We start from the raw sequence: 13006 nt of genomic DNA, 5'->3' as shown, positions 1-13006 counted from the left end.
GCATTGGCAAATTTCGTACATACCGGAATTCAAAATAACACTTTATATCTAGTAACTATCGTGCATAAAAAGTTTTCTTTCATAAATTTCAAGCGCGCTATCAGAAAGTATCGTTGCTAAAATTAAAACGTTCCTTTAATTATTCAACTTAAAGTATTAATCGCGCATAAAATTCCTAAATAAATAAATAAATAATTTGGAAAATCCAAAAGTGCACGCCTCATAATTTTTTTTAATAAATATTTATTAATTACTAGCGGTCCGCCCCGGCTTCGCCCGTGGTACATAATATTTACGTTTTCTCTACATAAGAACCATCCTCGTACTTCAAGGAATATAATAAAAAAAGAATTATCGAAATCGGTTCAGCCGTTCTCGAGTTATGCGCTTACCAACACATTTTGCGATTCATTTTTATATATAAGATTATTTTTGTTTATTTAATAACAATTAAACCACATCGAATCAGACCCTGAAAAATGAAAGGGTTCTATTCCTGAGCATACTCAAGCGTAAGAGAAAAAAAAAAGACTCGATTAGTAAAGTATTTCGGTCGCTATCGTGTTAACAAGAAAAAGGATCCGCACATACAGACACACGGACGTCCAAGACAGAACTTTTTTAAACTGTTTTTTAACTAGTTTAAATAACAAAAATGACATCAAAAATATCATGAACGTTAAAAATAGTGTTTTTTCTTAATATGTGTGTGTATGTATTATCTTACAAGTGCAATGTATGATACATAAAGACATTTTAAGTTTGAAAAATCAGATGTTTTGCGCGAAGTGACAGTAGTACCCACCTCAACGCTTCGCTTATGAGGCGTGCAATATTTCAGGACAATTTTCACCAACGGCACGATCTGATCCCATACTAAGCATTCGCTTGTGTTATGGAAACCAGATGGCTGATAAACATACATAATATTTAATTTTAAATAAATACTTATATAGATAACTAGCTTTCCGCCCGCGGCTTCGCCCGCGTTTTCAAAGAAAATCCCGCATTGTTCCCGTTCCCGTGGGATTTCCGGGATTGCGTCATTTTCCCGAGAAAAAAAGTAGCCTATGTCCTTTCTCGGGTATCAAAATATCTCCATACCAAATTTCCTGAAAATTGGTTCTGTAGTTTAGGCGTGATTGAGTAACAGACAGATAAACAGAGTTACTTTCACATTTATAATATTAGTATGGATTATTAACACCCAGACACAGAGAAAATATCTATGTTCATCACACAAATATTTGCCCCGGGTGGGAATCGAACCCACGACCTCTGGCTTGGAAGGCAGGGCCACCAACCAAGCCAACCGGTCCGGCAAATGTATAATATAAAAGGGGACGTTAATTTAACATTTTAAATTTTAACATTGATTCATGATAATTTTTATCTCTAATTTTATTAATAATTGTCAAATAAACATAGAATTAATTGTGTTTATTAGTAGTCATTGCTCTTTATAATTTTTAAACAACTATATACTACAACAGACAATCGAATAAGCATAGTTTCACCCCTTATCATAAATATTATATAAAACTATAAACACAAAACAAACAACGGCGTGCAGCAATCTCAATATGCTAAGCAGTGCTCGCTGCTCGCGGCATTCAAACCTTCCCGAGCTTTCTCTTATTTCGCACAAACCGATCCTGAACGTAACAAATTAAATTTTAATTCAATTGGAATTGAACCATTTCAAGAAAAGAAAGAATACCACGACGCTCGGGAAGGGCTGGCTTCTTTCAATTAACTTTTATTTTATGGCCAGGCCATGGTAATGATTATGTTTACCTTTTTCAAAGATATCTTCTAATATTCTATACATACACATGTTTATTAGAGCGTGACATTTCGTTTATTTTTATTTTATTTTATTTTATTTTGGTACAGTAACAGATTGCAGAACAATTCCTTATATCTAGCTCTTATCTAATAATACATATAAATTCTACAACCCAATAAATACCGTACACAGCTTTGAACCAAAAAACAAAAACCGTTTACATTATGACCATGTTTTTGTTCCTAATCCATATCTATACCAAGCTATAGCCAGGAACAAACATAAACCGAGAAAAAAAAAAAAATTCTAACAGAGAGAAAAAAAAAGCTACTATTTAAAATACAAAAAAAAAAACAAAATACAATACGTTGTTACAGCAATTTGTGAACATTACTTCTAAAAACATCCAAACTACCCAAGAATAAGTCACAATCCGGATCTAAATTATTATACAGGCGGCACATTCTGTGTACAGGATTGTTATGCGAAACATTGTTTTTGGTAGGTGGTATGCTGAATAGACGTGGGGTGCGTGAAGGGCGGGTAGGAGCTCTAAAGTTAAGGCTAGCCAAAAGCTCGTTCCCTAATAACCCATTGGCTATTTTATGCAGATTGCACAAATCAGTCAGGGTCCTACGGCTTTCTAAATTCATTAGGTGGAATTTACGCAAACGCTGATCATATTCAGGTATTTTACGCCGTAAACCTAATTTACCACATAATGTACGTAAGAAACGCCTCTGCACAGCTTCAATGCGGTCTTTGTGATTATTGTATATTGGAAGCCACACCGATGAACAATATTCCAATATACTTCTTACTAGGGTTAAATATAATATTATCCACGACTTCGGATTTTTGAATGGTGAGGCAGTACGTAAAACAAAGCTCAAACTTTTATTGGCCTTACTGACAATGTAATCGTAGTGCGGTCTAAATGATAGTGAAGAATCGAACATCACACCTAAGTCTCTAACGACCTTGACTCGTTCCAGTGTTACATGACTAATGTTATAATTAAAAATGATCGGCCTTTTACTTTTAGTAAAACACATTACTTGACATTTTTTAACATTGAGGGTCATACGATTGGTATTGCACCATTCACTGACGACATCTAAATCCCTTTGTAAGGTCTGACAGTCACTATAATCTTGTATTCTGTGGAAAATTTTGACGTCATCCGCGTACGCAAGAGTATTACATGAGATTAATTCAAGAAGATCGTTAATATATATCAAGAATAGCAGTGGCCCCAAATTGGAACCCTGCGGTACACCGGAAGGGGATAAGAATGGAACAGAGTCATAGCCATACAATGCAACCAATTGTGATCTATTAGCTAAATATGAACTCATCCACCTATACAGACTACCATGTATGCCAAGATGATTGAGTTTTGAAAGAAGGATAGTGTGATTTACAGTATCAAATGCTTTGGAAAAGTCTGTATAAACCGAATCCACCTGTAATTTACTATCAAATGATTCTGTCAGATAATTAGTATAAATGAGTAAGTTTGAATTTGTTGAGCGACCAGCTACAAACCCATGTTGTTTGTCGTTTAATCTATGTTTGATATGACTATACATATGTTCGTATATAATGCTTTCAAATACTTTAGCAAAGCAGTTCAAAATACTAATTGGTCGATAATTTTCGACATTTCTCTTATCACCGGATTTGAAAATTGGTGTCACTTTGGCTAGCTTCCATAAAGACGGAAATGTTCCTTCGATTAAAGACTTGTTAAATAACAGAGTTAACGGTTTAACGAGAGATGAGGAACATAAACGTATAAAGACTGGTGGTATGCCATCGGGCCCAGTGCTCTTGGTTAAGTCGATTTTCTTTAGATAAGATAATACTACGCTCTCAGATATGTGTATGTTGTTTAGTGTGTAGTTTGATGAAGCAAATTTGGGAATGTAGGTAGCTTTGCAATTTTGCTTATAAACCGAAGAAAAGTATGTAGCGAACAAATTGGCTATATCATGTCCTGTGTCAGCAACTTGATTTTTGTAGTACATACTGCGAGGAATGTCATTTGTAATTTTCTTGTTTTTTGTATATCGCCAGAAAGACTTCAAATCTTTAGTGAGACTGGATTCGATATTACCAATATACGACCTGAAACAAGAATCTATTAATTTTTTCGATCTAGATCTTAGAATTGAAAAAGTATCATAATCACGAGGATTGGAGTACTTTTTGTAACGGTGATGAAATTTCTCTTTAGATTTAAGTATTCTTTTTAAGTCCTTCGAGAACCATATGGGATAGTGATTCCGGTGGCGTTTTATTCGTGGTGTATATTTTTCGATAATAGTATGAATATTATTATAAAATAGTTGGACAAATTCATCTATCGGTAAGTTCAAAGCAAGTTGTTGCCAGTTTATTTTTTGGATATGGTCATTACAACTATTGAAATCGGTTTTGTAAAAACACAGCTTGTCAAAAGAATTATTTTGATTCAGAGATACGAGCATGTAATTGAATGTGATTTCCAAAGGAGGATGATGATTGTCAAGGCGGCTTAAAGGAGCGCCGTTAGTAATTTTGTATAAATCTGGCGTATTTGTGATTACAAGATCTAAGAACCTACCGTTTGTGTTGGCTATGTTGTTAATTTGGGATAATGACGTGCACTGTAAAAATTCGTAAAGTAATTTTGTTTTTGGACATAAGTAACTATTGAGGCCGCCATTATCTGACCATATTAAATTGGGAAAGTTAAAATCACCTAATATAAGAGTACTACAATCAGATGAAGTACCTAAAAAATGGGAACATTTTTCCATATATTCAGATACCACACTCGTTGACAAGTAATCAGGTAGGTACACAATACATAGGTTTAATACAGCACGATTTTTTAATTTAATATGTAGCCATAGGTCTTCTAAGAGTTCGGACTGCAAATCATTCCTTTCAACGACATCAAAATCTTTAGACAAGGCTACCAGCACGCCACCACCATGACTTTTGTTATATGCACTACAGAATGCTTCGCTTCTATCTCTACGTATCACTTGATATCTATTATCAAAAATTTCACTCGAGAGAACAGTATTATTTAACCAAGTTTCACAAATACATATGATGTCATAACTATTAATCAAAATGGAATTAGAAATTTCTATGGTTTTACTCTTCATACCACGTATATTCTGATAATAAATTGAGAAAGCCATTTTCAAAAACCAGAAAAAATTAAGAAACAAGTTAATCTAAAAAAGATAAAAATATTAATTTAACTAATGCATTAAATCTAAACTTTTACTGTCCTTAATGAATATATATTGCGATCCGGGGTCTTTTCTCACAAATATGCGGCCACTACGAACCCAAACGAATTTGTACGATAACTCCTTAGCTCTCATTCTTGCTGCAATGTGTAGAGCCTGATTTTGAGGAGATAAGTGCTCAGATATATAAACGGGCTTCTTTTCACCGGCCATACCTAATAAGGCAGTATTGAGTTTATTATCAGGATTTGCTTTATTATATCTATAGACAGCGGAGTAAAATTCATCTCGTCGTCTCTCGCTGTTAAATTGCACAATAATTGTACGAGGAACATTCGTGTTTTTGTTCTGTTTAGCCACACGGTTACACTTCACGACATCACCATCGGCAATTTTGTGTCCAACAATAGAAGCGCACTGCTGTATTAAGTTAAGGACATTTTCAGATGGGTGCTCAGGAACACCTTTTATTTCCAAATTTTTGTCCCTAAGACTTTGTTCTATTTTGTTAAGTCGGTCAGACAATTCATGGACAGATGATTTTAAAGCATCATTTTCAGATTTTAATTGCTTGTTATCCTTCGACAAAGACTTTATATTTTCACGCATCTCATCATTCATATCGCTCAAAAAAGAAACAGATTTACGAAGTTCCAAGAGCTCTTCCTTAAAGGTGACCAATTCCTTCTTTAATACTTGGGATAGCAAAGATGGTATTTCAAGCCTAAGGGAATCGAGAAGTTGATCCTTCAAAGAACCGCTTACTTGATCAGTTGGACTTACAATCAATTGAGGTCCTGTGGGAGGTACCTTAACTTCCAGAACTTTTGTGTGAGTCGGACGACGGGCTGTGACAAAGTTAGGAGAAATGCTATCCTCGTCGCTACACGACACCTCAGCACCAGTATCCGACTTTAACGAACGTACAGGAGTGTTGGAATTGTCTCCCTTGGGACGCTTATTTCTACATGCTTGACAGGTCCAATTCTTCTTGTGCTCTTTAGTCATAGAATTTAAGAAACGCCTTTCAGATATGTTTGCGCACAGAATGTCATATATCTTTTCACATAGGCTACATTGTATGAAGTGTTTCCCGGAGATTGGAGTCAAACATCCAGCACAGGAAAAATTATTATTTTTAGACGCCATTTATATTATCTTATATGTCTATAAGATAAACAAGACTATTGTATTCTGATTACAAATAACTTGATGAAATTCAATAAATAATAAAAGATCAAATTTTTAAATCATTAGTCTCTGTGAGGCACACGCATATGTTATACCACTCGACGTATCGGAAAGTTCCTTAATCTTTGACGAGCGATGAGTAGACGACGACACTGGGGCTGTGCGTGCGAAAATCACCCGTCCGCACTAGCAATAACGGTGGCGTTCGCATACACAATGAATCACACTTTTTCTTCGTACCGTCAGATGATATTTTGTTGCACTAATTACTTTGAAATTGTTAAACGAAAGAAACACTTTATTTCTTCAATTGCACAGAAACAGAGTTAGTTTTAATTTTTAATGTTATTTGAACTTTCGAAATAAACAAAGTTTTGCACTGGCTAACTCGAATTAGATTATTTATACTATTATTTATCACAGAACAACAAACTTGCAAAGTTAACAGTTTACCGGTTGGGTCAAAGATGCGATGCGTTTCCAATTAGTTTTTTGATAATTTCCTTTTGGTTGTGAGAAAATTCAGTCACTCAACTATATGAAATTTCCATTTATCTAATAAATTCAATAAAGCATAATATTGTAAATTTATAGTGACCACAGCCAAAGGACTTATTAAAGCGTATGTTTGTATTCGATACGCTTCGGTTGGTCTCCGCAATTGTTCTCACCAGACCACAAGGAACGGTCACATTAACTATTCATTATAATTGAATACAGTAATCAGATAATACAATAAAGACATATGATTTGCAATAAAGACCATAAATACAATAGGATTTAGTAAAATGATCAGTGGAGATCAGTCTCCAGATTTTATTTTATTAAAAAAATAACTTACTTACTGACACTAGGAAATAATTTACTTATTAAATATTCATTAGTGAAACACACTGATTTAATAATGATGATGAATAAATTATTTTAAGACTAATAAATCCTCAGTCGTAAACGATATTATATGATTCATATTTCAACATCGCTAATCACTGTAATTAAGCTCCTTTCACTTGCGTTTCTCACAATATTGGCTGACATAAAAATGATATAAATTTCGTCCAGTGAGCGTTCACGGGAATTACGGGTAAAATATGGCGTTGTTGTCAACTTGAATAATTCAGTAATTTATTAAAAAGGTCCTTTATCTTCATTAGTTTTTTGGAGTTTTTAGAATGCGAAATATTTCAGTGTACGGTAACCAGCCGTAATATTAATGTTGAGCACAATTGTAATTCCTTTTTTAATTGTTATCCTTTTGTTATAAAATTTTAGACATCGATTCTTTCCCTTAATATGTAAATTTTAATATTGTAGCCAAGTTTTAAAACACTACATTAATTTTTATTTAAAAAATATTATGTCATTTTTTGTAGTTGATCTTATTGATCTTTTAATCTTTTGGTTCAAAATTCTCTCTCCCACTGTCTCGATCTCCAAATTTTCAAGCGAATGTTTAATACAGATACAAATTAAAAATGTCGTACTAGAATAAAAAGTCATTACACAGGGAACTCATTACGAATTACACTCAAAGAACAATAGTATCCCGCTAATTCATCCGGGGAGGCTCCATCGCTCCACATATTTGCATTTCCCACCAATTTCCGACGCCATTGCTGTCTTCATTTCAATACGGAGGGATTTCTCTTCTTGCTATACGAGTGTGTATTCACTTAATGGGGAAACGTGATTCGGAAACAAACACTTTGTGATAATGATATTTTGTGAACGTATTATATCGAATGTATTAAATAATGTTATTATTATGATTATTTTTAGTTTTGGGTTTCTACGTGCCACAGTTTCCACGATAAAGCGAGAAAGCCTTTCCACTAAGCATTTTTTTTCTGTTCTGTGTGTTAGATTATTAAGATTTGTATTTTTTTTTATATGGTGGCAAATAAAACGCTTTCTATTTATATTTCTATTTCATTTTCCATCTCTCATTTCACTCTCTTCAAGTTTGGCTTTGTTAAAGTCTAGTCTATCTCTGTAAACAAATATTATCAAAATCAGATGTGTTAGGTTATGACAGTTAAATCGAAAGCAATACATCCCTCTTTATGACCTTATACCGAGCATGAATCAGCAAAACATAAATGGACACGAACAACATAATATTTTATCTAACTCCGAATATATTAATTCTATCCCCTGTAACACAAACGTGTGACAAATGATAACACTCTGTTTGCAAGTAAGGCCACACGCCGCCGGCATGTTCCAACGGTACCTACGTTTCTCCAAAGGTACGTTTTTATGCGGCTCACCTGAGATGTAATTTTTCACACGACTCGGGTCGCCAGAGATCTGTGGCCATAAATCTCATCGAACAATCGCTTTTTGAAGTTTCCTTATCTCTAAAAACACGGATAAGTGTGAATTGGCGGAAAATGTGCGGGTTTTGTAGTGTTTTTTACGATGTAAAATATTGTGGTTTTTGGGAATAACTTGAAAGTTGACAAAAAAAATTACAAGTTAATTTTGTAAAAATATTATTTACAGTAATTGTTTTTTATTATTCGTATCGCTCAGTTCATTATTATCATCACATAGGCTTAAGGTAACAAGATACTAATAATTATATGGATTATTTCAATTATCTGAAATAAATAAATAAATAAATTATTTTTTATACGTAATTTTACTGTAATAGAACCCGATTATGATTTGACAAGTATGCTTATAGCCAGATTATAATATAAAACATAAAACGTGTGCAAGAACGAGAAGAAATATGAGTGGATGAATATAGAAATATATTATCAATTCTATCCAACATCTTAATTAAACTGAATTAAATCTTGTTTTTAATTAAAAATAATGCGTTTCATATGCATGGCTCCACTTCTTTTACATCATTTTGCAGCAATTTGCATATATTCCAGCGGACGGGACAATGAAGCCAAGTTAACATTCTACTATTTACATTTAATTTCACGTTGAATTAAAAGAAAATATAGTTTCATCTGTATGAAATAGCACCGAAGCCATCGTGTAGAATTGCCAAAACATTCCATATTTTTGTTACGAATACTTGTTGGTTTTTATAAGACCAAGAAAATAACTTGTAATATTGACGCTTGTACTTTCAAGAATATTTATTTCATTTTGCTATAAAACTAAATCAAGTTAACTATATCACACTACTTAAATATAAATTACGAAAATTAAACATTGATTTAAGATTTATCATAACACAATATTTAGGTACTTTTAAAATTATACTTCCTTGTGTCCAGATTCTAAAAACCGCGATCACTTCGATTTTACCAATAAAAGGAATTCTAGAAATAAAAATAGAACGTTTAAAGAATTAGATAATTTGAACAGAAGTTCATCCCGTCCCTCGCGGAACGCTAAACCGTTACAAACAGATATTCCATTGATTTATTATTCTCCATTCACTTCATTGTTTGTGTGAGATTAGTCCCTTATCTTTGTGTAAAAGGGAAAATATTTTATTTCTCTTACAATAGAACTCTCCGTGAATAATAAGCAGCGACGCTTTACCTATCAATTCTGTTTATCAGAAATTAAATCATTTTCTTATGCCTTGTTGCCTAATGGATCGCCTGATAGATAATGATCACCGAACTTTTTTACTAAGTATTCCCAGTAAAGTGAAAGAATGTGATGTCACGATATGTTTTTTATTTGTAGGAAATTGTATTAATTTTATCAATAGTAATTGTTTGTTTTTTAAATACAGTCATAATATGTATTAGAATCAAAATTCAAGTAACAACAATTTATTCTTTTCAATCATTCTTTCATTATCGTTAATCCTACGATATTTTACAACTATGAAGTAGTTGTCAATAACTTTATGTTATAAAATCATATGCTAATATATTTATTTTATTTACATAATATTTCATCTTCCCAAAACCACTCTAATAATAATAAATTAGCAACTGAAACCAATTAATATCATTAAGGATTTAAATAGTAACAGTGCTGACCTGTTTCTGTTCAGTAATTCCAATAATTAGGACGATTGGTTACAGCCTAATTAAGCATTGGCATTACTATATCAGAGTATCTCACAAAGGCCAGGCATGACATTTTTATGGCTGCACGGAAGAAGTTCGGTATTCCAAGATGTTGGACTCTTGAGGGGAGTATCATCATCCGGACCACTGACGGTGTTCGCCATCGAGTCATTTCACCCGAAGAACTAGACCAAATCGCTTGTGATAGCACGGAGGGTTCTGTTGCTGCATTGAGTAACGCTAAGGACAACAAGGGTACAGTCGCCTCTCGACCCAAGCGTCTTAAAAAGTGATTTTTTATTTGATTTCTGTGGACTCTGTAAGGTTATACCACCCATATGTACCATTTTTCCTTTTAACTCATTCTTTTTATTTTAGCTCATGACCTGTTTATCTCATTCATTTCAATATTTATTCTTAATCTGTGGTATTATACCTGATAATAAACTTTTTTTTACCCTCTTTCACGTAAAAGTTCATAATTATTTTGATCACTTTTGACTTTCCTTTATTTCAATGTAATGTCAAATGTCAATTCAATGTTTTGATTGTGAAATGTCATTATGTCAGAGATACATTGTTTTAGTGGTTGTCATTTCTGTCAATGTTGCCACATAAGAATTTGTGAATTGTGTCGTTCCGTTCCACAGAACAGTAAAAACATATAGAAGTGCTGTAATGTCTAATTAGTATGAAAACCAGTGTCGCCAAACCCACACATTTAAACTGATAGTTATACAGTACACTACAAGTAAACTATGCCTTTGATTGGACAGCTTAATTTGAGTAAAAACTGACTTAGGTTATAAATTCAGCATTTCAATATGTACCCTAACGCACCATGTTACGGTTTATTTTAGTATAACATCCCTAGGTATATAAGCTGTTTTGTTTCTCATTGCACAGAAATTCCAAATTCGAAAACATTCAGCTACTCCACAACAGAGGGCGTTAGTTTTCGATAGATATAAATTTGAAACGCAACACATAGAAATAAGGTTGAAATTTGTGTCACTCAACATTAATGACATTAACTTGATATTTATCTGATGCTATGCTCTGAGGGATGTCAGCCTTGTTATCGATAATTCACAAATAAATATTTTTTGTGTATTTTTTTTTCTTTCTTTTATATGAGTATAGTATAATGCGTCACATTTTGGAGTATGTTTATTACTACTAAGTACGTCTTTTTATATTATTATTATTAAATAAAAAACGGAATAGAATAGTATAAATCTATATTTACAAAATACAAACAGAAAATATGCATTATTTTAAATCTTGGAACTGCTGTAGGTTTGATGTATCGGTGGCCTTTGTTAGACCGCTTAGTACTGTTCGGCATCCAGTTAACTCGTCACGTTGCATTTATCCATTTCTCTTTTAAATTAGCCTCTTTGGGAAATCTATAAATAAATTAGACAAATGAAAGCTAAGGAAAAATAAAATAAAATTTAATATTTATAATTTTTGTCTTTTCTAAAGTATCGATACTGTCGATATGCACCACAAGCATCACTAAAGCGAAATTCATTTGTTTATTGCAATAATATTCCTGAAAGTCTTGTTTGCTGTTCAATCTATAATAGTACTAATTTCTTATGGATTAAGGTTCATTTTGACTAGATATTTGTATACAATTTTGACAAATTACGACAAGCGAAGTTATAACATAAAATATAATTAAAATAAATTAAAATAAGACTTACCGACGGTATGAAATGCCTTCATTGCTGATATTATTTCGTCTGCTATCATTTTTGCACTCTTTATACCGAACAACACGTCCTAATTAATGAATAAATATGGAAAAAAGGTTTGACAGCTGACAACCGACTCGAATATTTTTCTGCGCACAACTGAGAGCAAGTTAGGTGATCTAAACTTATCATTGACACGTGGGCCACGCCCACATCACACTTCTATCTACTTTTCTGTTCTGTGTTCCGTTCTATGTTCTTATTTATTTTTAAGTGTGCTTTACAACATTCCTTCTAGTGCTGCTGGCGGGTATAGGAAAATTACTTGTCATACATATTTATATAATATTTTATTTTTATACACATATTTATTTTCTCTAGTATCTTTTAAATATTTTATTTATTTATTTTGTAAAATTATAATATAATATACAACTATAGCTTTAATTAGTGACAGCGATTGCAGTGATTCCTTTTATAGTCTTAACAGTACCAGTAACAGTTTGAATGATAGTTTCCTGAGCACTGATTATATTCCTATTGATAAAGCGCTTGCTTCGGTATTCTCCAATCTATCTAAAAATTTCAATGCTATCCATTTAAATGCCCAAAGTATTCCGGCTCATTTCAATGATTTACTTGCATCATTTACCAATACTCCTATCCACGCTCTTCTTATATCTGAAACATGGCTCAAACCCTGTCTTTCTTCCACTACCTATTCTCTTCCTGGCTTCAACTTAATACGTAACGACCGCATTGGCCGAGGTGGGGGTGGTGTAGCTATTTACCTACGTGATAATATACCTTTCTCCATCATAAGCACATCTCCCCAGCCACCGCCGGATGATGCGGCCGAGTACATCCTTCTAGAAATAATCCTATCCAATTCAAAATTCCTGTTAGGCGTATTCTATGTTCCTTCTCTCCTTATAAATTATTTCCCTTCTTTTGAGAAAACTTTAGAAAAGCTACGTCCACTCTACGACCACGTGGTAATTATGGGCGATTTCAATACATGTCTTTTGAAAAATGACTCACGTAGTAGAAAACTTTCCTCTATTGTATCCTCCTGTG

The 13006-nt window shown here is 33.2% G+C and overlaps 1 protein-coding gene and 1 long non-coding RNA gene across 2 annotated transcripts; both read right to left on the bottom strand.

Annotated features, from left to right (window-relative positions):
- Positions 1 to 5049: 5049 nt before the first annotated feature.
- LOC149905501 (uncharacterized) lies at positions 5050 to 6048 on the bottom strand. The gene has a single exon (XM_090106594.1). The coding sequence runs from the start codon at positions 6046 to 6048 to the stop codon at positions 5050 to 5052; it is 999 nt and encodes a 332-aa protein (XP_089962720.1).
- A 5402-nt stretch (positions 6049 to 11450) lies between these two features.
- On the bottom strand, positions 11451 to 12156 carry LOC149905500 (uncharacterized). Its single transcript, XR_016457156.1, has 2 exons — positions 11939 to 12156; positions 11451 to 11635 (listed from the first exon to the last, which is right to left on the bottom strand). It is a non-coding gene; the product is annotated as an uncharacterized LOC149905500 (long non-coding RNA).
- Positions 12157 to 13006: the final 850 nt, after the last annotated feature.

Source organism: Colias eurytheme, chromosome 10 (assembly GCF_061535395.1).
Source record: "Colias eurytheme isolate Ceu_HAF_F1 chromosome 10, ilColEury1 Martin Lab GWU primary, whole genome shotgun sequence".
Lineage (NCBI taxonomy): Eukaryota > Metazoa > Arthropoda > Insecta > Lepidoptera > Pieridae > Colias > Colias eurytheme.
The sequence above is the reverse complement of the archived record's forward strand: the minus strand, read 5'-3'. Positions and strand labels throughout refer to the sequence as shown.

Coding starts and splice junctions, on each gene's coding strand:
- LOC149905501 (XM_090106594.1), bottom strand. CDS start 6,048: ATGACTAAAGAGCACAAGAAGAATTGGACCTGTCAAGCATGTAGAAAT.